The 26,681-nt window shown below is 37.5% G+C and overlaps 1 protein-coding gene across 1 annotated transcript; it reads right to left on the bottom strand.

Annotated features, from left to right (window-relative positions):
• Nucleotides 1-217: 217 nt before the first annotated feature.
• On the bottom strand, nucleotides 218-6,607 carry fgf7 (fibroblast growth factor 7). Its single transcript, XM_011488287.4, has 4 exons — nucleotides 6,379-6,607; nucleotides 5,422-6,059; nucleotides 2,097-2,200; nucleotides 218-1,943 (listed from the first exon to the last, which is right to left on the bottom strand). The coding sequence occupies exons 2-4, from the start codon at nucleotides 5,705-5,707 to the stop codon at nucleotides 1,728-1,730; spliced, it is 606 nt and encodes a 201-aa protein (XP_011486589.1). The 5' UTR covers nucleotides 5,708-6,059; nucleotides 6,379-6,607; the 3' UTR covers nucleotides 218-1,727.
• Between the last annotated feature and the right edge of the window lie 20,074 nt (nucleotides 6,608-26,681).

The following is a 26,681-nucleotide window of genomic DNA, read 5'->3' as shown; positions in this document are numbered from 1 at the left end:
TAATCCAAACAAAAGAAATCTTAGGCTGTGATAAATCCTTAAGTGTCGTTATTTAAAAAAAAAATGTATTTATAATTTCTGGCATTTTTCACACAATGCTCTAGTTGATACATATTTAATTTTGAATCCCTAAGAGGATCAATTAGGCTTCATTATGTTACAAAATCCATCATAACATCAATAAATTCTAAAATTGTTGAGAAAAGTATAACATTGGTTTCCAAACAGACGTTTTTATTAAAATCCAAATCTCAGCAAAAATAACAGGTCAAAGTTGAGATTACAGACATTTGAAAAGCTTTGGTTGGATAACAGGATTATTGTTGTTGCTGATACTAGACTAAATAAATAGATCATTTTACAATGCATTCTTCGGTTTCAGGTGTGCTGATCACAGTGTGTAAGCAAAATACAGTTCTCTCGTTCCCCTTCACATCTTGATATGCTTAACAACAGCTCCATCAATGGCAGAATAAAAGCAAAATTCATGTGGTTCACATGGAGGTTCTGCTCCTCGAGATGCTTCAGGCACCAAATCTCAGACAAAACCAACTAGAAATGCTTGTAAATATTGCAAAATTCACCATCTGATGGATCTGCTGGATTGCCTGTTGACACGTTACCAAAGAGACTGAATAAGCGTTTGGATAGGAGTTTATTTTGAGGTCGATTATACCCTCTCTAGTGGAAACAAACCCTTGAAGACAGCTTGCAAAACTCAGCCTCAGTTCTTTCACAGTAAAGCAGCAAGGTAGAACGATGCACTTATTAAGGGAAGTTTAACATACAACAAATCAGCTTTATATAAAGAAAAGCCCAAAAATGAAATTGTATTGCAAAGACCGAGATAATGTTTGTGAAAAAATGTACTTGTAAAGTAGATCATGCTTTTTATGGTCTAAATGGTTTATTGTTGAATTGTCTGACTTGTATAATGATAACGCAAAAACCAAAGAATATCTCTTTATAAATAAATATGTGTTCTGATAGAGTACAAGGTTACAAAAAGGATTACATGGCCCAGCATTATGTGCTCACTTCATGATTATTCTGGATAATTTTTCAGCAGCACATTAGCATTTAGAAACAGGCCTTTAATAATGAAAAGGTCAGTGAGCAGCTGCAGTCCTCGGATGTTTGAAAGACAAGACATACTTGTCTCAAACAAACGTTCTTTCCCTTTTTTTTGTTTATTTGACTATTTACTGTCATACTTTAATAACTGGATATCCTGTGTTCATTCACTGCGTCTTTGTTTAGTTTAGTGAGTGTTTGACAACTTAAAAATAGAGATAAAAAAGACAAGTCCAGCTTGCTTCCTCACTTCTTGCTCAATAGCAGACTGCATTCTGAAAGTTCTGTTCACTGTACCGGCGTCCTCTTCTGTTAGGCTTTGAATCCACTTTGGATTTAAAAAAAGAAAAAGAGTCGTGGCCATTTGGAATATGACATTCTGTTTAGAAAAAAGCAAAACAAAAAACTACATTGTTTGTATGGATTTGTAGTCTTCAAATATTCTGAATAAATTGTAAGACTGTTTCTACATTTATGGGTCTCAACATATTTTTTGAGATTAATCTGAGAATCTAAATGAATCTATCAATGATCCAAATGTTTCTGGTGTAACAATAACAACATGTTTTTAGTGTTGAGCATGTTCTTGGTGACGTTTACCATTTTACATGTGACTCAAATCACTCCCAATTTCTATCCCAGTCCTTCACTTCTCACTCCAGCCTCATCTCCTGTTCCTTGCAGTTGATTGGAATGAAATGAGAGGATTTAAATTTCTTGTTGTTCTTTTTTCCTCGTATTGGCTTTCCAGTTTTGGACAAAGTTATGAACAGTTCTGTGCCGTTGTTAGTCCACTTTGTGGAGGAATAGGCGCTGTAGTAGTTTTCTAGAAAAATCTCTTTGAAGCTGCAGTTTTCATTGTAGATCCTCTGTAATGGAAACATATTAAATCATTGCTGGAATGTGGTTTGGAGTTACCAATCTTTAGTTTTACAGTTAATTCTCAGTATATGTGATTCAAATTGATATTTTTGCCAAAGGCTATCATTTATAGAGGACTTACAGAGAAAAAAAAACCTTACCTTGCCTTGCAGCTTTCCAGCTTTATTCATAGCAATATAATACTGACTCTTTACACCTTTGATAGCCATGCCTCCCTCAGACACAGTTCGGATCTCCAAGATGCCTGCCAGACAGTCAGACAGTTAGTAAAAAGGGACACATTGCAGGACTGATAAGAAACTGTCAAGATTTATCCTTCACTCCAGCTCCAAAGTGCATTCAACATTCATCTTCATCAGCAAAGGAGTTGAGAGTTCCTGTGATTAATCAGTGCTCTCTGCCTTTGTTCAAGTCTTGTTAACTTGTGTAGGTGGCTATTACACAAAGCCAAGTCCATGATATTGCACATGCGAGCGATAGATTGGGCCTCTCTCCACATGGATAGAAAAACTAAATCCTTGCAAAAACCTGGCACACTATATTTTAGGCCAGCATATCTGTAGGTAAGTAAGAACATTCAATACGTTATGTTGTTTTGTGAATATTAAGTTATCAACTTGTGAAAAAAGGAAAATTGCTTGGCTTTCTAAAAGTTCTTTGCTCAAAAATACATCTACAATCTTTAGATGTAAAACTCAAAAAACCTAACGAAAATATGTGCTGTCATTACGGTATAAATAGTAATGGAAAAATGCATTTTACATATTTGAAATATAGCTAAATGCTTCACTAATTATTGTATTGTTTCTCCCAAGTTTTTTTTTAATCTTTTCATCAAAGTTCATAAAACAGACTAACTTTGAATCCTTTTCTTTTTCAACACTAATTCAAGAACAACAACAATGACCATGCGATTTACTGTTTAATATTTTTCAACATCACATATCTTGTATTTTTTCTGGAATTCCTTAATTTCACAGACAGAAAAAATAGCTAACTTCTGGTGTGACTTCAGAATGACACAGAGCAGACATGCATTTTGGTGTTTTGTCAAATCACAAACAGATGGCAGTCTCTCTGTTTTGGAATTCTTGTCTGCTCTGCTCTCAGTTTTTATTTGACAAAATTTGTTTGCCTTTTGGGTGCATGATTTGACTCAAGAACTGAATTTCTTTCCTTAATGTTACTCCATTTTTGTGTATCTCAAATCTATATTTTGAGTATTTACTGTACTAAAAACTCACCTACATTACATATTTAAGAGCAGAGTTAGAAATAAGACACATTTTCACAAACCCATATCATTTAAATGCTGTTTCTAAGAGTTACGCAACTATCAACATATTGAGTACATTTGACATCCTTTAGGTTACATAACAACAACAACTGGTGAATATTTCTGAATTCTAAACAACTTTTTGAACAATTTTTTAAGCTTGGATTGCCAGTAAAACTGCTGTAAATAGGGTTCCAGGAACACAATTTTCTTTGACAATGGTTGCTTCTCACGATGTTTATAGTAGTTATACATCATTTTTGTGTAACAGAACCAAAACAAGTTTTAATTAAGTGTTGAAAAGGTTGCCACATCTTTCTAACGGTTTTCCTTATTCTTATAAAAACAACAAACATGGAAACTGTTTTTAAAGTTCAACATTCATTAGTATTCAGAGCAACATCAAGCTCAAAATACAGATGACAAACCAAAAATGAGCCAAAGTCTGCGATAAATCCTAAAATTACCTTGTGATGGGACATCTAATGCACTTTGTGTTTAATCCAGAATTTTAAATCAACAATATTCCTCTACAGGTTTTAATTTAAGACATGAAACAAGTTTTGTTTGCCAAAATCAGGCTGCTTTTAGGAACCCCAACCAGCGCTTCCTCTGATCTCCTTTGGTTTACATGATAAAACATCAATTATCAAGGCAAAACTAACAGTAGAGCTTCAGCTATTGGCCTGACCTATTTAACTTGACTAAAAAACCTTGGCTTAGCGTTTAAAAAAATGATACGAGGAAAAGGTTGATAAATGACGGTACATGTTTGAAAAGGTTTTGAGAAATGGAGAGAGATGATTGCAGCACAGAAAGCTTTCGAGGCCAATGCTGAGCTGGCTGCTCTCCTAAAGAGGGAAAAATATGTCTCTCCATCTAAACAAAGTTGTACAGTTTTCTGCAATTCTTTCCCTTCAAGATTATTTTTAGGGGTCATTTGGTGTTTTGCGGAATTACCTTTTTTTTACCAACTCCTGTCAAGGAAAACATTTTTATTGAAATTACCTTAAAATGTCCTTTACATTAATGTAAATGTTGCACTTTACAGAAGAAGATTTAATGTCCATGACCTTTCATCTGGGAGGGTCCAGAAAGATAGGGCTTTCCAATTGTGAGAAATTGGACTGCAGTACCATTTTCAGACACTGTGGGTCAGGGTTACATATTTCTTGAACCAAGACAGCCGTCAAGTTTGATGTGGTTTGATAGTTTTCATGTAATTCCCACAATTCTGAGTGAAATGTAAAGACAAGTGGCAGGCATGTTTCTAAGCCCCATTTTACCAAAACCCTAGTCTAGACCTACCCTCCAAGACTCTTTAAAGTCAATGTTTCTGTTAGACTGTTCTAAGAGGGTTTTCATTTTACTTAATGATTTCTTCACTCATATTAACCTAAATAGCAAAAGACGTGAGTTTGGAAAGAGCAGAAGAAACGTTTAGTGTAGGATTCTATGGTATATGATAATATCAAAAATTAAAAAAACAATATGTTTCTTTTACACAATTTGTCAACATGGATTAAAATATACATAATACAATAACTAATTTTTTTAAACCGTTGATCCACGGGCAGCTTCGAGCCAAACTTATTTTTCTCTCAAATAAAACAATTAGCCCCAAGTTGTTGTTCTATTTTTTCTGCTTTACATTGCTAGTTGTTGCACAACCATCCTCATAATGAGGTAGCTCTAGTTCAAGTCAGAATTCCAAGCTCTGCTGCTGTCAGATTAGAGGAAATGATAAGTAGCCAAAACATCCTCACTATGACTGAGACTTCTAGTCATCTCTGTAAACATGAACTTTGAGAAACCTTGGTCACAAGCAACAAAATGGCCATTCCTTGTAGTTTGTAGCAGGTCAATTCTGTCATAAATTAGTTTTATTTGTACTTAAAATGAAGCTTTTAGGTAAATCATTTTTTATGGGAGATTGTTGCTAATAATGTGTAGGTAAGAAAATAAAAAACGTATGAGATAGTAAATCATTCTGACCCAATGTGATTCGCTGCAGGTGACCCTGGGGTCACAGGGACCTGACACTTTTTGGTTTGATAGAATCTCTGGTTTATTTGATTACAAATTTAGGCTTAGTTTTGACCAGCCAAGACCTCCATCTGCTTAACTCCACCTCAGTTACTTATTAAGCTTAAGAAACATTTTAGGTGCAAAAAAAAGTGATTCCTTACTGTAGCAGTTGGTGCGATCTTGAGTCCCACTGATGTTTCCGGAGTCATCGATCTGTAGGAACCAGTTTGTGGCACTGAACAACTGTCGGATGCGCACATCTCCTCCCTCCATGTAATCATAGTTCCTTGTGTGGCGCTCATGCTTGGAGCAGTTCTTGATGGCAGCCAGTTGCTCTGGAGTGCAGTCACCATAGACTACACACACACCACCAAACAGGAAGATTAGATGCAGGTAGAGTCCAGAGAACAGATTTTGAAGGTTCCGTGTCAGCCTCCATTTGCGCATTATAATGCAGTACAGTGGGGCTCAGTGAACAACATACTGAAAGAAATGATAGAGAGCTGTATGCTGTCCCTCAACACGCTGACCCCCTGACCCCTAATTTTTGACCTTGGGGTCCTCGTTTCGCGAGCAGGAATTCCTGGTGGTATGTGTGAGCTTTCGCTGGTCAGAGCAGGAATTCCTGGTGGTATGTGTGAGCTTTCGCTGGTCAGAAGTCTCACAAAAGGACGGCTGATAGTAACAGGAGAGGATGTCTCTAGTTAGTTGTCTGTGACGGTGTGTACTGACCACTTCATCCTTTTTGAGATCACAATTGATGTCATAATCCAAGTTTTAAAAGTTGTATCAGATGCCGCTGTTAAAAACAGAACACTTGTTTAGTTTTTGATAAACATTGCACATAATATTTGAAAAATAAAACACAATTAAATAATTTTCTGAAATGAATAATGTTTAAACTATGTTTTTATGGTGTTTCGCGATAGTAAATCGGAATCAGGCTAGTCTACACTGACGCACACATGGCGTCCTGTCTTAAAACTGAACCAATACAAATATTGCATCAATACTGCTGTCAATTGGGGGGCAGGTCTGTCATCTCTCCTGTCAGCACTATTTCAGTAAATGCAATATTGTATTTCTCTTTCAAATAAAACAATATTTTGATGACTTACATGTGCTCTGAGTGTTGACAAGAGTTTCCAGAGGTTTGTGCCTTTAGAGCCTGAATTTAAATCTGTCGAATCCTTAGAATAAAGCGGTAGCGGTGGACCAAGCCTGGGGATGCAGTACAGCGGAGCAGGAGCTGGCAGTTTCTGTCAAATCCTATGTATGCTTCCCTGATCTTGGTAGGCTCAGTCTGTGCATCCTCCACTGTTGCTGTGCACTCTGCTTAGATAAATGCCTCCTGCTGACCTCACTTTAGAGCAATTAGATCCCAACCAGTCAGCTGTCCCTGGCGGAGATGCGGTGGAGAAACACCCTCTGCCTGCCTCGCTGTCACTCACCCACCCGGCATGAGAGGGAGCTATAAACTCTGGAATACCAGACTTTTCCTGGTATGTGCCCTCAACTACTTTGAGAACTTCAAATCCACACTCATTGTTGCAGAATTTGCTGCGGCATCTGGTAACATCACGTTAAAAAGAAGGTTCAGGCCAATCTTTTAATGACTCATGCTCTCCTCAAACATGATTCAGACATCTGCCATGATGACAAAGCTTTTAGAAATCTGTTATTGCTCATCTCCTGGGTTATTGGGGCTGCACTGAGGCATTGATAAGACTTTATTGAGCTGAAAAACTTCAAAGAAGGTCCTCAATTCTAATTCTTATCGATCCTAATAGTGGGAAGCAATAAGTTATGTTTGGCAGGTCTCCACCCAAGAAGAGAAAAACAGAAGACACTGCTGCTTGGAGGTAGACATTTATACGTCAGGGGTCGTGCACTCTTTCACTTTTCGTGTTTGTATTTGAAGACATAATTTATTGCCCCACATACCTGGCCTTTCTTTAGACCTGCCACTTCAAAAGTTTATGTGGACCCTAATGATTATTTCTCCTGGGAAGGTCAGGACTGCAGCCAGAGAGTGGATGGCTTTAGGCTGCAGCAGGTCTCCGTCTCATTTCTTGACTGGTGGTCGTAAAGACCTTTCAGTTACCGGTCAGACTTGTTCGGCTGACTCTTTCATCATCTTAGAGACATTCTGTGCTGCCACAAAGCCGCCATCAGTGTCTGAAAGTGTGTGCATGGGTGAATGGGACTGTGACTGTAGAGCGCTTTGAGTTTTAAAGCAAGGAAGAAAAGGGCTATATAAGTATATACGATTTACCATTCACCTTGTGCTCTTGACTTCTGAATGCATTAGCAAAAGAAATATCACATTTGCAAACACCTTATTTTGAAAACCATGACCAAATAAGTTACCCTCTTTTTAAGAAGTTTGAAACCTTGCCTGGAATTTGACACTGGGACTCTCTGAAGGCTTTTACTTCTCAATCCCTTTTTAATATGTATTTATTTGTTGCTATTATATATGTCTCAAATATAAGTATATGTCTGAAATAAAATATTGTCATTTTCGTGTAGCCAAATATGTTTGCAGAGCTTATAGTTGTACATTTCATATGAGGGAAATGAGTGATGAATAAAAGTAGGACACCTTACTGAACGGTTGTTGATGTCCTCACCAGAGAATGAGCTATAATAAGGAAAGCCTCAGCGAAACAAAATCAAAAGCTAATTTTAGTTGGCTTCACATAGGTCCCTGTGCTTTTTCATTGTAGTGTCACACAAATTCACATAAAACATACATTAATTATTGATCCCAGTGAGGAGGATCCATCTGATCAGGCACTGTAGTGTTAATAACAAACTGCCTTTAATAGCTAAGGAATACCTCCAGGTTTCTGGTTTATAAAGCTAATCATGAAAGGATTGTTTAATTATTTCCTCTTGTCTTTTAACTGAAATTATTTTAAGAGAATGTTATTCCAGTTTCATGAGCACTCTACTGGTTCCCAGTTTATTACAAAAATCTTTTAAAAGTTTCACCTTTTCATTTTAGTGCTTTATATAGCCACCTCTGAACTTTGTGAATTTTACAAATCTACACAAAGTTTTATTTTGTTTCTGCATGATTTTGCTTAGTCATGGATTTCTTTGATGACTTTGATGACCATGTTCTTTCATATGTTTCAGGGTTTATACATACAGTTGAGACAAATTTTGCTGTAAAGAACTTAGTTGTTTTTTTCCTGAAATGTGCTATTTAAGAAAACATTACTTCCTTACAGCCATTCAACCATTATCACTGTTTCTTTATATACATTGGTTGATTAAGACAACTCTCCATAGATTAATTTGATTGGTTGTCTCCAGAGATGGGTTAAGAAATCAATCTTTTCTCCTCTTTAGCTGCAGGTGTTCCTTTCAAAGTGATGCAGTGAATAGTGTGTTCAACCAGTTAGTCCTGCTATGAGTTGTTTCACTGTCAGTACTTCTGTGGTTTGTTGTTCTAGTAAAGTATGTTACCATCTTGAACTTCAGAACCCTAAAGACCAGGTGGGACTATGTGGAGGCATCCTGGAAGCTCTCTTTGATGCTTACCCACGAAAGGCCATTCTTCTCTCATTCTCATTCTTCCCTGCAGGTATGAAAAAGCAAAAGCTAGTTCTAATCATTTTTTAATTTATGTATTCCAAAGATATACATTTACAAATAGAAGTTAAATAGATAAAAGGTATTTGTTGTAAGCTATCTGTAAAGGCAAAAGTTACAAAACTCAGTTTAGTTGTAGCTTGTCCGACATGTTTCTCAGTCTTGATTGCTTCTTTTACAGTTTATAGGTGAGCTGTGGCTCAGCTGACCCTGTATGATGAAAACGTTGTAAATTAGATGGCTGTACTCAGTGTTTTAGCACATTTTAACGCCTCCCGAGTTAACGCCTCTCACATTTTTATGACCACATTTGGTTGCTTAAAGATCGTCTTTGAGCTAAAATGCACACTAATATAGCATGTCCTCAGAGTAATAATCGAGCTCCAACAGCTTTTCCGAGAATTCAAAAGTTCACACTTGTTTTTTGTGTTTAGGTTCTCATTATGTTACTCAATCTCCTTTCCTCTTTATGACCAGACCTTTGACTTTCAAATATTCTCTTTAAAGTCTTTTACCTAATTTACAACTAAATGCTGTTTTCTTTAAGGAGGATTTATTTTCTCCAACTGCTTGGTAATGAATAAACATTTATATAAATCTTTACTTGCTATTTAGACCATTTGTAGGGTCACTTTGCTCTGGAACACAGTAAAGGACAATTCAAATGGACTCAAACCACCATCTTTTGTCTTAGCTATTAACTGTCCTACCTCCTATTCTGTAACAACCCATCCACCCATTTTCTTAACCTGCTGTATCTCTTTCGGGGTCACGGGACTGTCAGAACCATTCCTGGCAACTGCTAGGTGAATGCGGGGTACACCCTAGACAGGTCGCCAGTTTGTCGCAGGGCCACACAATCACAGACACATGCCTTGGGGCAATTTAGAGCCCCCAATTAACATATGAAGCATGTTTTTGGACTGTGGGACGAAGCCAGGATGCCCGGCGAAAACTGATGCATGCACAAAGAGAACATGGGAGCTCCACACAGAAGGGTCCCAGCTTGAACTGGAACCCAGGAAGCGAAAGTGCTAACCACTACCCCACAGTGCAGCCCCTTTAACAACCTCTTTTTCTACATTTTCGTATTTCTTTCACCGTGTCAAATGTTTTTGGACATTTTTTAATATAAAGCTGAAACTGGATTTATGATCTGCTTAATCTTAATTTTAATTTTACATTTTTTACTTAAAAATCAACTGAACTGAGCAAAGAAAAAAAATTAAATGTTTAATGTTTACGAGAAATTAATAATTTACAGAAAAAGAAAACTTATTTGGCCTACAAACATAAAGGCCATGAAGTTCATTGAGAATTGTTATTGGAATCATTATTGCATTAAGGGGTGGACTAGAGATTAAGCTGTTTTACTAAGTATTGCAGCAGCTGTTATTTAACGCATCAAGTAGCACATGTCGTTTTTAGAAATTACACATACCCTGCATCTGGGTGCTCACAAATCTGCACTTGATGCTGCATGTGTGTGCAGGGAGTTTGGTTTTATAGGCTCGATGGTTGGCTGCTGCTGTTTCAGGATCAAAGGAGCAGCTCCGTCTGGAGTTTACAGTAGCATAGGAAGTGCAGTGGCCGTGAGGCAGGCACACAAGACCTGCGTGAGTGAGCCTCTTTAAACCTCAATGACTATATGTCTTCATTCCCATCTGTCTGTCTTTATTTACTGCATCTCCCCTTTTTCTTTTTATCTGTCAGCCATTTTTACTTGTGTGATGGACAAAGGATAATCTTACACCTCCTTTTTAATTTATTCCTACTGTACAGATAAAGCCAGTGCGGGGTCTGGAAGCTTTTAGATGATAGTGGTTTGACACGCAAATGTGTAAACTCACCATGAACTGGAATCACATTCCAACTCCAAATCCACACTACTATACCAGCTCGAGTTCCTTGAGCCTCTAAGTTTGTCTGCCAGCTTCAGATGGGTGAACACAAGGGTGGTCTTAACATTGTTGTTGGAGGTTTTCCATTGTTTCCCACAGATTTATGCAGTCCAAGACATTTTTTTCAGAGATCCATCAGGAAAAAAATAATAGTTTTTTTTTTTTTTTTAGTCAACAACATTATGGGCCAACATCACACACTCAAACAATTTAGATACCCTTGTACTGTTTTTCTAAATCAAATCCAATTGTGGTGTTTATTTACCCACTCACCAGATAGGCAGTCATCCAATAAGATGTTTTCAGTCCTGTTGGGCACGACAGAATTATAGCTACCTGATTTATCCCTGTGATATTACTTGAAAGCCTCTTGTAGTGTTACGACAGAAAACTACATTCAGAATTTATTGGGCACTTTTCACTAGTTGTTCCACTCTTAGTACAGAGACATCTGCCTATACACGATATATGCTGTCAACACTCTAAAAGCATTCCTGGAGTGAGGAGAGCCTCCATGTCTCTGTTTGTGGATGCTCTTTACCCTGTCTTCTGGTGATACGGCTGTATTTATGTAGGGAGAATGCATCATCACAAAGGTCACGCTATTCTTAGGACTGTTTCAGACTGTTTGGTTTTAGATTTTGCATTCTAAATTCCATTATAATTGGGGATCTCTTGGGATCCTCACAACTTGAGCTCCAACTAAAAATAACTTTGTTGCTATCAAACGTGCATTTTCATGCATGCGCCGTACAACTAACAACACAAACACAAAAAAGGCTTGGAAATTAGGCCAGTCTCCGCAGATTTCTTACACAGATTAAGCCTGTGGTGAAGTGCATTTTTGGACACACACATTAGTGCTCACCCAAACAGAATGTTTTGACTGTTGAGGTTGGTATTACCATGAGAGGGGTTGTGCAAAGAGAAATGCTTGATCTGCAGCAGGAGACTTTGCAGAATTCACACATGGACAGATGCCTCACATTTCCAGTCTATCGGGCTCTTTAAGGCATTTCCGCCTGGGTTATGCTGACACATCTGGTGCTGTGAAACACAAATTACTCCTGTTACTACCACATCTGTCCAACTGGAGGTAGCATAGTATGAATTCCAAATTATTGTCTGTGTATTCCAGCAAATATTTCTCAAAGAAATTTAATCAAAAAGTGACCAAAGGCTAAGTTAAGTTTTTAAGTGCATTTTTAGTTTGCATCCTTTTTTTCTTTTTGGAATTTTTTTTCAAATTAAATGATTTAGATTAAAACACATCTTAAAATTGACAAAAGTAACAATAAATAAGAATTACTGAAAGACAGTCAATCAAAACCTCACCTTGAATTTTTGTTTAACAGTTATCAGAAAAAAATGAAACAAACGTAAATTAATAAAACTGCCTAAGACAAAAGTGTGAACCGCACAATTTTGTACCGTTTTTGATCTTTGAACTGGTTAAGCTACGTTTACATTGCTCTCTGCTACCGCACTTAAGCGGTGGCTTCAAATATTAAGTTGATGTAAACTTATGTACCGTAAATACACGTTTCAGACTTCTGTGTTAAAAATTCTTGCATTCACGCATGGCTGTGCAAGTTTTAATGACCGTTTTGGGCTCTATTTACAAAACACATGGCCATTGAACGCAAGTTGTAAGTTTAATATAGTCGAACGTTGACCATTAAGGGACTCTGGGTAGTGACGTATGGATGTCTTTCCTTATATTTCCCGGAAGAGCCAACCATTTGAAAATTGATCATGGGGGAGAAATTATTTGTTACGTCCACAAAGGTACAGATCTAGGGCTGCAGTGTACATAACATAAACACACACAATGAATGACATTTAAGAGTTTTTATTGAAGAGGAGACGGGGAGGTAGGGACCAAGGTTGGGCTAAAAGAATGAAATAAAGAAAACAAAACACGGCCTAACTGTCACTGCTCTAAAACAGAACCAGAAAACAAAAGTCTCACTGACTTATCTAAAAAGAGGTGATAAAACCAACTTACCTAGTGTGTTTAACAGAAAGCAAGCTACATGAGGTGCAGGGTACCCTGTCTTACCTGTCCACAAACCTCCCAAATTCTCCAACATAAAGAGCTGTTCACATTCATCTGGGTTGTGATCCAGAAAGAGTTCTGCCCTCAAGTGATCCACAGGAGTTTACATGCTGGTGCCTGGTGGCTGGCTCTGGGGCCTGACTGCACAGCTCAGGTCACCGCCAGGTGTCTTCACTCACAGGAAGCACATACAGAGGAAGGAGAGAATAAAGGAAAAAACAGTGAAAAAGCCCTGCATGTAACAATATAATTCCAGGCAGTTGTGACCATCTTCAGATCATTGAAGGGGGGCATCCAGAAGTCACAGCCAAACTCCAATGAGCGATTCACATTCCCCACGATTTGATTCAAACTTCAATTTTTGGGTCACGGTTTGTTTCGGTTCAATGTGTGATTGGTACAGTGTTCCCTCGTTTATCGTAGGAGTTACATTCTAAAAGAAATATGCTAAAGGGTAAATCCATGAAGTAGGATTACAGATGTTTTAAGGCTGTAAAACTCCCCACGACACACTTTATATGCGTTTCTCAGATAGACATGACGTTTTCACCCTCTTCTCTCTTGTTTAAACACCTTAAAGCTCAAACCTTCATAGAAAAATAATCCCAGCATTATAGAATGAAAACCATGATCAGACAGTGATTGAAGATTTATGTAACTCTGGCAACTGAATTCATTCTGTTCAAGTAACAAAACACATAGGAGATTGTCTACAGCCAATCAGGACGCAGAACACGGTGGGCTGTAAAAAAAAAGAAACAAAGCATGCAAAATTGCTCTGGAAAAAAATGCAAGCGAAAGTGAGACCACGAAAGGGGAACTGTGATATAACAAGGGAACACTTTACTACAATACAACAACAAAAACACAAATACAGAAAAATACATTTTAAAATCAGCAAAAAGCAATGTAGAAAAACCTTTCAGTTGGATTATAACAAGCTTATTAAGCTTATTGTGGGCCATACAGGATCAATATTGGGACATCATTAAGATATATAGCTTTTCCCATTGTAAAATTTAAAAAAAGATTACAATATTTTTCAGCAGTTCTTAGTCTAATATGTTTTATTTTACTTGTTGCTAGGCATAATTCAGTTTCAAGGAGTTTCAGTGTGTCAGGGCTCGTGTAATCAGCCTTGTTAGAGAATGTGAACTGGCATTGTGGCTTTACCGTCAAGGGAATACACTGATCCCATCTAATGCAGGAACAGCTGTTGGGGATCATAGTCTTAACTATACTCCATATCTGCTCGTGTATCAGGAAAAGCGGAGCCTTGCTTATGAAAACATTCTGTACCTAGCAGCTTTAAAAGAGACGGAGGTTCTATAATAAGCACTTTTAAAGTTTCGGAGTCAAAACAGTGAGGAGTTTACATAACCTCTAATTCAGTTCATGTTTATAACTTTGAAGCACAACGCATGGAGAAAGGGTACCAGATGGTTTCTGTTGTATAAATATGTCAATTATACACCCTGTAATTTTTCAGTAGCTTTTAACCAATTTCTTTGTAGAACAAGAACCTTGTAGTTTGCTTTATAATTTATTGTTTTCCCTTCCTAATTCACAATTGATAATTGTTGAGCTGCAGAAGAATGCACAATTTCAGACACCAGAAATGATTTGAGTTCTTGTGGAGATATGTGAATTTAATTTATTTTTAATTTGATTTTTTTTTTTTTACATTATATTAAATCACATGTTTTTAATCTCTGTCTGTGAATGCAGGCAGTGTCGACTTATCCCTCTCAGGAATGAACACATGGTTTAAAGTTGGGTGTACTTTGTTTTATTACTTATATTAACCAGGATGGACTAGACTAGGGGGATCGTTCACATTTATTTTAAGCACAAACTTCCTAAACTAAACTGAACCCATAAAGACCCAGACTAATTTTCTTGCAAAATGAAATGATGTAGAATACAGCACAAACCAAGGGGACCACTAAACACATTTCTATTTCACTGATCTCACCATGGATTCTTACGGATTAATCTGCAAACACTTGCAGAATTATTAGTGTAAATTCATGTTTTTACGGGTTAATCATGTTTTCCTTCATGCTACAAGCAAATTTGATCACAAATAAAAATTGGGGTCTAGCAGTTATTCTCATTTTACTACTTTAAATTAAGAAACAAAGATCTACAGCAAACAGCTGCGTTTATCATTTTGTTTTGAAAATATTGCCCTGCAGAGGACACAAAGATTAATTAGTTTGACCTGAAATTGCAAACAAGTTCGTGCTCCGAATCTTTAATGTTCAATGAGTTTTGCCACCAGATAGCTACAATTTGGATTACCAAAGTCCTAATTTAATTTAATTTAATCTAAGATTTATTGGGATTTGATAAAATATTAATTAAGGTGTAAAATATTACTTCTAAGAATTTTTTGTTAAGAAAAAAAAGTTTGCATAACTATTGATTTAAACCATAATAATAGTAAAATTACTTAAATTAAGAACTACAAAAGGCTTTTTTTGCAGGGAATTTTTTTTCAAATGAGATTGATTTCTTTAGTAAATTCTCTTTCTCAACCAAAGATAGATAAGATTTAATAAACAAACAAACAAAAGAAACAGCGTAACTGAGGCCTTTTTGTTCAGTCTTCTATAGGTCATTATTGTTCACTTTTGGTTTGTTGCAGGTTCCCCATAGCCAAAGCTCATCAGGTTCAAATTTCCAATTAATCAACTATTTTAACTGGTACAAAGTGTATTAAAGTCAACGTTTCTCTGTTGGTCACCACCAGATCCACACTTGTTCTCCATCTCTGTCATGTTCAGGTTAAAAGGTTGTCACGTTTTACGTGCATTTAGCTTTCTTTCCTAACACCATATTAAAATTATTTCCCTGACCTGTTTGATTTTAGGAAAGAACATAGTATGTCTCAACTTTGAACTGCGAGTCTGTTGTTGAACAACAAGTGCAAAATGAAAAATTCAGCAATGATCTTATCTGTCAGTTTGACTAATCAGAAGAGACATAAATCAGCAGTGATAGGATGTAGCTTGAAACTGTTACAGTTGGTAAAAAAAGGGGAAGGAAGAAGAATCAACCTGCAATACAGTGTATATGAGCTTGTTGAACTAATATAAAGTTATATAGTATAAAGTTAATGATAGCATAAAGACGTATAATACAGGAAAATCAATTAATTATGATATATTGGTCTAAGATTGCTCTTTATGCACATTTTGGTGACAAAAATATAAGAAACAGGTAATTAAGAACAAAATAAACCAGTGTTCAATAACTTTTGACAATCTGAGTTCAACGGGAAAATGCAAACACAAGTAATGAAAGGCAACATCGGTATTCAGGTGTGTAAATGAATAATTGTATTAATGAATATCAGCACCCAAGTTAAGTAAAAAGAGACCCAAACATGTTATAGTTAAACAAGTATGCTACAGTAAGTGTTGGTAGAATTCTGTCATTTTCCTTAAAACTGGGTCCCAGCTTTTTTAACGCAGCACTTTGTTTTTCAATTACCCTCAATTTTTGCAGCATTTGCTAAGAACATGTTGTGTATCTCTAGTCATGCAGGCAGTGAGCAGTTTTTTTTGTTTTTTTCGTACAAAAGGTGGTGTTAAATCCCTGCGTGACACCTTTTTATACAACAAGGCGTAGGATTCTAATAAACTGCCATGAATCGTCAAGGTGAGGCCCTTTAAACATCAGCGTCTTTATTAAAGATGTATTAAGGCTTCAAAACAGTGGGGTGCAATGATAATAACCTGTATGAGGTGTAAACACAGCAAGCGTGGTAACTCCATAAAAGCATTCATATGTGGGGGCTTTAGTGAGTTAAACAAAGCACGTAATGAACTTGGCAAGAAGCTGCTCTCAGCAATTAGTGTAGGTGTTGTCAAACCTTCAATAGGTCAATTTTTTGAAATGTTGGAATACAGTTACATAAATAGGAACTGGCATAATAACGCTAAGCGATATTAATTCATTTTTTGTTCAGTTTCTGTATTTCGAATTCTGTCGATAATGTATTTCCTCATTTAGTTATTTGTATTTTGATTGAAAAGATAATTATTAATTTCAGGGGGTGAGATTACATTTTAAGGCAGAATTTTTCATGTTTGTGATGTCAGGTTTAGATATAACGGCATAATATTATGCCTGCAAATCTGTTGGTGTGCTTCTTTCGCATGTCTTTTTTTGTTGTTTGGTTTGTAATCTCATTGCACTTTTACGAGTGGAACAAAGTTTGTAAAGAAGAAGCATGCATATGACGATGGCTGCACCTGTTGGACAGAAATCACAAGGGTGGAGAAAAACAACTGCCAACAGATAAGGAGGTCTTGCGTGCAGCACTTGTTGGGATAATTATTCTCCTTTTACAGTCATAATTTCTGGGAATCATTTTGAATTTCCAGAGCAGCTGTTTCAAAGTGTTTTAACATGTTCTGCTTGCTGCTTCGTCTGCAGGGTTCTTCATCTCTGCTGTGTCTGGGGAACAAACAGTTTCATTCTAATGATATAAATTAATCAAAGATGGGCTATGACTTTTTATTTCTTAGAGCTTCAACTTTTCAACTCATAATCGAACAAAATAATAATCATCATGGATTGGATTTTTCTGCATTTTTCCAGAAGCTCAAAGCACCTAAAATGTATGTCCATCATTCATTCACTCCTCATTCATACGTAGTGATTGTGAGCTACTGATGTAGCTACAGCTGCCCTTGGGAAAATTGACGGACAGCCATTCCCATCACCATGGCTGACCTGCTCAACTACCTGAGCTACTGCCGCCCCCAAAAAAGTATTCCTAAATGAATCCCTAGTCACATGCACACATACTGGGGTTGACCTGTATGGGTGCTGCGAGTTTTTGTATTCTCCAGACCTGTGGATGGTCTTAAACAGCTGTGTGGCTGCATTTTAAAGAGGAGCACAGGTGTGTCTTGCAGTCCTCTGACTTGTGTGTGTTAGTGTATCTCGAAGTATTTGTAAGAATATTGTAGGCGCACTTAGGATGTATGGGTAATGCTATTGTACGGTGCTCTTGCTCCATACTCCAGGCATTCGTAAGGTGCACGTATTGGCTCCTTACTTACTGTTTGCAAATGCTGCACGCACAGGGTGTGCAATTAGGACGCCCACACAAGCTGCACTCTAATTATCTAATTTCTTCATTTCTAACAGTCAGACTGCAAGCACAGGGTGCATAAGGAGTGTGCAATCCAATGCACTTTAACATTGGCAGTGGGGTTCATCTGGAGCCCACAAGACAGTGCGCTGAACCTTTTTTCTTCAATGATTTATGATCTTCCCTGGTGTCCATGGATTTCATGAAATCAGAAGAACCAGAAGTTCACATACACCACATAAACACACAAATATACTTTGTTTTCTCTTACATGTTGTTAAGTGTTTGATAAGACCTGGTGCCCACAACATGTCTGTAAAAACAATGTGCATGACTATTTTTGCTCAACAGAGTCACAGAGTGGTCTACAATCAAAAAATGTTGTGTGAGCCACCTGCATACCCTGTACAAGTCATTCTTTAGGTAAGATACAGGTAGATACCGCCTGTATCTACCTTTAAGGGAATTTAGACTAAGTCATAAACCTTACCAAGTTTGTCTGAAAGTAAAGTAAGATCATCTTTTTTGTTTGGTCTGGGTAAGTTTGGCTGACTGTATTTGCAGACTACATAGGAAATTAACACTGATCTGTTGTTTTCAAACCAAACAAGTCAGGTGTGAATACCTACTTAGAAACTTATAACATGCAGCAGCACTTTGTTTTTTGCAATAAAGCAAACCATTTAACTTACAGTGCCAGTGGTTCCAGATGATCTGTGCTGAAGCATGCAAGTTTTTTGGCTTTTGCCTACAAAACATAGTGGTGGTGTTGTGCTAATGCAGGGGGTCTGCAACCTTCAACACTTCTTCAAGTCAATTTCTCCCTGACAACAATCTTATAGTAGCCACAAAGTCTGACTTCCCCCTTTAGAAAAATAAGGCACTGATTTGCATTTATGATGAAAAACACAAATGAACATTTTTCTGACATAAATAAAATATATTCATAAAGAGAACAGTTTTTGAAATAGAAAATAGTTTATAACATGACTTCCTTTAAAAAACAAACCCTCTGTCACAGGAGATCATGTCAATGCAACAAATAAAAACAAATAAAAGTAGTAGGTTGTGTGATATCTTGAGTGATTTAAGAACAAAATAACTGTGTGCAGTTTAATTTATAGTTCTTGGCGCATTTCAGCCAGAAGTCTGTAAATCTAATGAACTAAAATTAAATCAGAGCTAATTAGGTGACCTTTACCATATTTTCTGACCATACAGCACATGAAAAATCCTTGAATTTTGATCAATAATAGACACATAGATGATGATAGTCAGATTTTTTTCTCATTATTATCAGTGTAAAATCAAAAAACACAATGCCACTTTGTAGGATTTTTACGAGCATGCATATATGTTCAAAAATATTATCTGAAGGAGAATCCATTTGAGAACAAGTATGATTTTCATTTGTTAAAGACGCAGACAGAGGAGAACAGAGGAGGAGGCAGTAAGCATAGTCTATATATGACAGAGTAATCAGCTTCCTTTCCTGGCAATGTCTACTAGAAAAGCAAACAAGCATCCCAAAAAAAGATTTGTGATCTTAATTTTTCTTCCTGTAATATAAAGCTACATAAAAATCCTTCAAAGAAGAAAACCTCTTGGATTCGCCAAGTCCTCGCATAATCTTTTCATATCTTCTGGCTTATGGGACTGTAGCCGTAAGACTGATAAACTCAGATGTTGGCTCATGAGAAGAATCTCTGTGGTGTGTGTTGTAGTGAAAAATAAGAACTTTTTTAAGCATTCCTATTTATACAACATACAGTATATTAACTAAAGGCTGACAAGATCATAATAGTCACACAGACTAGCAGTCTTTCTTGCTGTAAACCCTTTTTTGTTTGCTCGTGTCTCATACACCACACAACCAACCCCAATCAACATGACCAAATTGTTGTGGATGCCAGGACAGACACATATGCTGTCTAGACACATAGCAGAACTCAACTATACAGGCAACCTGGGTTTTAGCACCTACTGCCTAAACCACTTAAGCTGACTCATGTCCCATACACCGCACAACCCCAAGCAACCTGAACAAACTGTCATGGTTGCCTTGAAATAGCTGCGAAAGTAGGTGTTTGGGCTTAAAGTCCCACTCCAATCATCTTTTGATGTTTTTTGGAAGCATTCCCAGTGGTCTTGTAATTCTGAATACACTATTTTCAAAAACCTGTTATTTTCTTGGACATACTTTTTGCAGAGCAGCAGGAGTACATCAGAAATTCACTGCTGAGTTGCTCATGGGACTGTTGGGGTGGATGAAGACCTGCGCTCATTTCCATTGATCCCTTTGTTTACACGCTGTCCCACTAGCTTACAGCCTTTACAACCCAAAGCCAGCATTAACAGTGCAACAAAAATGGTGAGCAATGTTGGAGCTATCCAGTTGTAGAGTTTTTAGCCAGAAACCATCTCAGATGAGAAAAACGAAGACGTACATGGATCTTCTTGTCTATAAGTGGATGCATCAGAATGAAGCGGAGTAGGGAGCTTGCGGCCCGCCGATTGTAGCTTGTACGTTATAACTACAAGCTGTTTTAAACTGCATTTTTTGTCAACTCCTGATTCGCCATGATTTGAATAAAGAAATACTAGGAAATGCAGTTTTAATCTTAGTTTTCTTTGTATATTGGCCATCATAAAAAAATGCAACAAGAACATGTCAAAGCACCATTTTCCTTGGAGTGGGTCTTTAAACAAGCTGAGGTCTAGTCAATTTCCACATGATGTATCCATGTGGTTTCATTATTTGACAAGCACAGCACAGTTCTAAGTGGTTGTAAGATAATTTAATGCCCTCTTTGAGTCTACTCCCAGTTTCTCTGTAAAGATAGATGTCTTTTTTAATGTCTTTTTAATAGCGAAAGTGGGAAACACAGATTTGAGCTGATTAAAAGACGTTTACATTGGACAGAGAACAAATACATTACCCATGTTAAATAATAAAGTTGTTAACCCACAAGGAAGGCTCTCCATGTGTTCTGTGTGATTGGCCTTGACTTTTTGATGTAAAAAGCTTTTTATATACTTTGGCCTCACATCAGCTTTTCCTGGCAATCTTGTAAAAAAAAATTACCTCCCAAGTTTTACAAATCAATACTTTAAACTCTCTCTGACTTCTCACTGTTATGTGCTGCAATTTATTTTTGTGAGGTTAGAGTTCAGATATTTTTTGGAGAGTGTGTTTCATTTAAGTCCAAAATTGCACATGAAGCTGAGTCATGCCCCACAGGAAAGAGTCCAGACAGAGGTGGATGGACTGGAGCTGTTCCTGTGGTGGGCAGGTGTTGTCTTGAGCAAAGACGTGAGTGTGTGTTTCAATGTGTGGGAGCCAGCATGCAAGTGAGGGGTCAGGCGGCAGTCCAAAGGAAATAACCCGTGAAAAGTCGGGTTTTGAATTGGCCTGCTGTTGAACACGAGGTGTGCTGCTGTCATCTTCTTGAACAAAACAAACAAGTAAACGCGCTGGGGCAACATGTGTTTCTGTTTACCTGACACATCTGCCAAAACGAATTAGTCATAAAAGCACTTCGACTGTTTATCAAGCTGCCACTCTGGTTAGTGATACAGGATGAACAGAGGAGACAGTTTTGAAGGGACTTTTTAAAATAATAGCCACAAGAACATAGGGAAAGTCAAAGGATCACATTTTGTAATAAGAATGGAAAGGAAAACTGTTTGTTACATTTGCAATTTTTCAAAACTCAATGATTAAATCTGTTACTTCAGAAATGCTGCTTTGGCTGTTTAAATGAAAAACACTATGAAGCACACTTAAAAGGCTTAATTAAAAAAAAAACAAAAAAACGACAGTGCGCCTTATATGCCGTAGCACCTGGATACATTCTGGTTTTACTTACTGATGTCCAAGTGTTTTTTTAAGGTACTCAGCGTTCTATTAAAATGTCAGCCTGTTTTTTTTTAAGAGTTGCGAAGAAGGTTGGGTGTTACTGTAAATATACAAACATGGCTAATGTGTAACTATTTTTTAACATGTTACTGAATTAGTGTGGTCACAGTAAATTTTGTTTTAACAGTATCAGTCTGTTTTTTGTGTGTCGCACAAGGTTAGGTGTTGGAGATATTGTAAACACGCTTACATGGCTAATGCTTCTAGCGAGGCTAGCGCACAGCTTATTACAAACCACTTCTAGAATTACTGTGAACACAGTCATTAAAGTCGGACTAACTTACAGACTCTGACACTTGTCTCGCTTAACGCGCCTTACAGTTTGATGCGCCTTATATATGGCATGAATTCGAAATTAGACCCTTCATTAACGGTGCACCTTATAATCCGGTGAACTCAATAGTGCAAAAAATATAGTTGTCGGGAACCAACAGTGTAGGATCCAAAAAGCAAGATGCTGGGCCCTTAGACAAGACAAGACAGAGGGACTAACAGAAAGGTGACAAAGCAGATGACGTGATCATTAAGAAATGAAAACCAGATACTGAATGAAGACAGCTATGATCATTTACCTGGTGTGACTGAATGGATAAACTTGAAAACAGAGCATTACACGAACCAAAGAAATAAATCGGACAAAATAGAATCTAAAAACACAATCCTCACAGTAGTAATACAAAAACTGAAACAACTATGTAGGGAAAACAATTACAAAAAGCTGACATACAAACTCATATCAGTAAAGCATTTCAACCATTCTTATTTCAAAACCCAACAGTAATCACTGTAAAAGGTTTCTCAAAAATGATCCTTATTAGAACCTGAAGGTTTCATAACACAACATAAGGTGTGAAGGAGCATGAGCCAGTCATATGACGTGTATCTATTACCCAAACGCCTTTTATGAAATAGAGTTAGGCAGACAGATAAGTACCTGGGGACTCCTGAGGCAGACACGCATTGTGGATTCAAATACTTGTCTTTTATTTGGCTTGAAATGTGGGTCTTGCCACGCACCCTGTCTAGTGTACTAAAGAACTGCTTGGGAGTGGAAAGGTGACCAGGGATGATAGATTGCAGGAAGAGTGAGGGGGATTAGCTGCAGGTGTGCAACTGTAACTGGATACAGAATGAACCCTGTTACAGCTCCACCAGGTGGACAGGGCATATAAACAAAGACAGAAACAACTCACAATTTAATGCCCTGTTGTAAATACAGCTGATACTGGCCAGCGTCTCTTTGGCCATCATATCTGCTCCCCGCCGAAAAGAAAAAAAAAAACCAATAACCTGAGCTCCCTCCCTCGCTGACATGCTGTTTTTATTAACCAAAGAAGACATTGTTCCCTCTATTTGAGATGATGACTGAGTGAAAGGATAAAAAAGTGAATAAACAGCCCTGGCTAAATGAAAGGATAGCATGAGTTTACAGATTAGTCCTTCCCAAAGGGCAGAAAAGCCTGTTTCACAATGTGCTTTTACTCAGCCCATATCTTGAGTTGCGTGAGAAATTTCCATATCTCACACACTCTTGTAAATCACAATTGAACAGTAGTAACTCAGAGAATGAACTTCAAACACGTCTGTTTTCAATTTGGGTATAGGGGTCTTGCCAAGGCTGGGGCAGCCTATGAGACCACCCCCTCAGTGCAGATTTACTGGCCTCGTCACCTCTTAAGACTGCAAGGGCGTCTGTCCAGCTCCCTTCACACTGGGACACATGTCTCACACCTCTGGATGGGGGTGGTGTAGGAAGGTGTCAGAAGTCGGTGGGAAATATTAAAACTCGACAAAAACAAACTCTGATGACATGCCTCCAGAAGAAAGAAAACAGTTTTTGTGTAAGCATTACATTTTTTTGTTTTTTGTTACTTCTCACTTAAAACGGATTCTACTCTGCAAGTAAATTAAAAGATGATTGAAAGTAGAGAGAATCACCCGTGATACACAAATCCATGATAAATTCTTCCTGTGCAATTTCTCATTCTGCAATTGGACACACTTGCTCACATTCTGAAGATTGAATATTCCTAGGTGTGCTGATCCTGGGTAGTTCTCCACGCATGAATCCTTTTCTGAGTTTATCAGTGTAGTTTTTCTGTGACTTCTATGATGTTATGCCACTTACAACATCATAAAATACACATTATAGTGGTGGCATGACAACAGATCAGAGCCCATAGCAGAGAAGATTGCAGTTAAAGAAAGCTGGACACAGCAAATCCGCCAAACTGTGAAGAAATTGAAGAGTTAGTTCCAGTGCCAATGTGGTCTTCCAGCTAGGATTTACGTAAACTGTAGCACAGAGTTCTGACACAGGGTCATAACAAACGTCTGAGGACTGAGATTTAAATAGCTCATTCTTGTGAAATTTTATAGTATATGTATTTGATTTCTAAGAAGAGATCAGTACCAACAATATCCTCCATAAAGAAAGTTGTAAATCAGTTATTTCCCTGATTGTGTGTGGATTGGTGCCTTTTTGGTTGAGTTTTCATTTGTCATATTTTGCCATAATAATGTTTGCTTTGCACATGCACCTTAAAGCTCCTAATTTAACTTTGAACAGTGGGACCAAAGAACTTTATAAGAAAGGGGATTTGTTTTTTGGTTTTCTCAACTTAAGACAAGTGTATCTTTAAATGAAAAGTTTGTACTGTTCATGACATTTTTTGTTGATGAATATCTTCAGTTCATACTTCCTTGGTAGTCCTTTAAGATCCCTCTCACAGCAGCAAATGGCACAAGTGTCAAACACTGTAACAGAAACACAGAAAAAATTAAAAATTAGTACTTTTGTAAGAGGTCTATTGATTCATGAAAGGTAATTGCCGAAGTGTTGCGAGGTCTTAATTAAAGATTCAGGTGATAGGTGAGCAGCTACTTTTCCAGAATGCTATTTCGATGGCCCTGTTTATCAGTTCATCCCATTCAGTCGTTTCCCTCCCAACATAGTAAATGTGGGACCAATTGTGCACCTTAGAACAAGGGTTATTACTATAATGTGATAAAAAAAATCTCTCTTCTTGGGTATATGAACACATCTTAACCGAGAGGAAGATGGAGTACCCGGAGAAATTCTGCGTAAAAAAAAAAGGGAAATCATGCAAAGTTAAATAAAGGTCTGAGCTGGTGTTTCTTAACAAGGAACCTCTTTGGGAATCATACTGAAAAGTTGCAACTTACATATTGTTTAGACAAACCTATCTTACCTTTGAATTAAGTTGAAGCCTATAAAAACTGCTGTTCTCAGCCACATTTTAGCTGCTTGTAGATTTTTGCTTTATAACTGGATCCTCAGCAAGCCTACACTGGACGAGTGAGATACCTAATTGGCTCAAAGGTAGTGTAGATTTTGCACGTGGTGTTCTATCTTTGAAAACCTTGCATATTGTTTTCCCATGTTTGTCTCTTTCACATGAAGACTTCTTATCTGTTTAATCCGATATTTGTGTTTTGAAATGTTTTGACTCGAAGACTTTAACGTCAGAGCCGTAGTATGCTGTGCGATTCGCTGGGATGCCTCAAAAATACAACAAAAACAAGACTGTTTTCATAACCACACCCTGAAATGTTGTGTAAAGCAAGATCTCATTTAGGCAGTCAAAATGCTTCTTGGGAGATTATTGATAACACTGTATCTAAAAACAATGTGACCTTACTTGGTAACTCTACTAAAATAGCTCAAAAATTCGTTTTTTTTCCAAGAATGTATGTTACAATAATGTGTTTACTGGAACAAATCCAACCCTTTCAAATTAATCGCTGATCTCACCATCACTGATTGGGTTTACATAAAAGCAGGTAGTAAAAAAAGAACTAAAAGCCAAACACAATTTTCCAGGAACAATACTAATCCGCTTACATTGAAGCTAAGTAGGAACAGAATGGTAGACTCATGTTTGCTCTTCTGGTTCAGTTCTGGCACAGGTTCAGGCCACCTTAAAGAATCTGAAAACCATTATACAGGACAGTTGTTCAAAGCTGTTAACCATATAGGGTGTCACGGTGCTGTGCCTCACAGTGAGACAAAGTATTGAACGTAGAAATTGAAGAGGATGCTTGTGTGTGTGGGAGGACGGTGTCGTGGAAGAGATATCATGCAAAAAAGAGAAGAAACTAAAACCAGCGAAGCTTTAGCTTGCCTTCTTTCATTAGACATCTCAGTTACATCCAGCTCACCGTGTCACTCACGGTGTTGTGTTCGGTTTCACAGAAACAAAAACATCCTAGCCAAGTCAAGTAATTCAGATTGGCTGTCCCGTCATGGTTGTCTGTCACATCACCTTTTGCATGCAAGAGTACATCAGGAAACGAAAAGCCTTCAGACAGACCTGCCCCATTATTGTCTGCTCCACACGCACAAGCTGAACACGAATCAAGCAAGGTCACGCATATAAATACAACATTACTCACTCGCTCATGTGGCTCTAAGTGAGCTGCTGACTGATGCCTTTCAAAAGCAGCTAGCAATAAAAATAGGTATGTGTGAATGTAAGAGTATGAGTGTTATGTGATGCAAAGTTGTACTCTATCTGGCTCCACAAATGTCTTGTACTTGTGCGGCTGATTATATCTGGAGAGGAGTTTATATTGGATTGTGCTTGTTGGATGTTCATAATGTCTTTCTGTCATGATGGTAAGATATGGGAGTAATTGGACAGGGGTAGGAGTGTCAAACACCAACATTGTTGTTTGCTATTTTGGCACTGTGTTTGGAAACACACACTGTCTTTGTGAGTTAGCCAGTCACTCTGTTAACAGTCACATGTGGAATCAGAATAAATGATCCCTCAAGAAAAGTTCCATGTGTTACAGTGACTCAATGA

This window comes from Oryzias latipes, chromosome 3 (assembly GCF_053564925.1).
Source record: "Oryzias latipes strain Hd-rR chromosome 3, Olatipes_Hd-rR_3.1".
Taxonomy (NCBI): domain Eukaryota; kingdom Metazoa; phylum Chordata; class Actinopteri; order Beloniformes; family Adrianichthyidae; genus Oryzias; species Oryzias latipes.
Note: the sequence above shows the minus strand (reverse complement) of the source record. Positions and strands in the feature narration are given on the sequence as shown.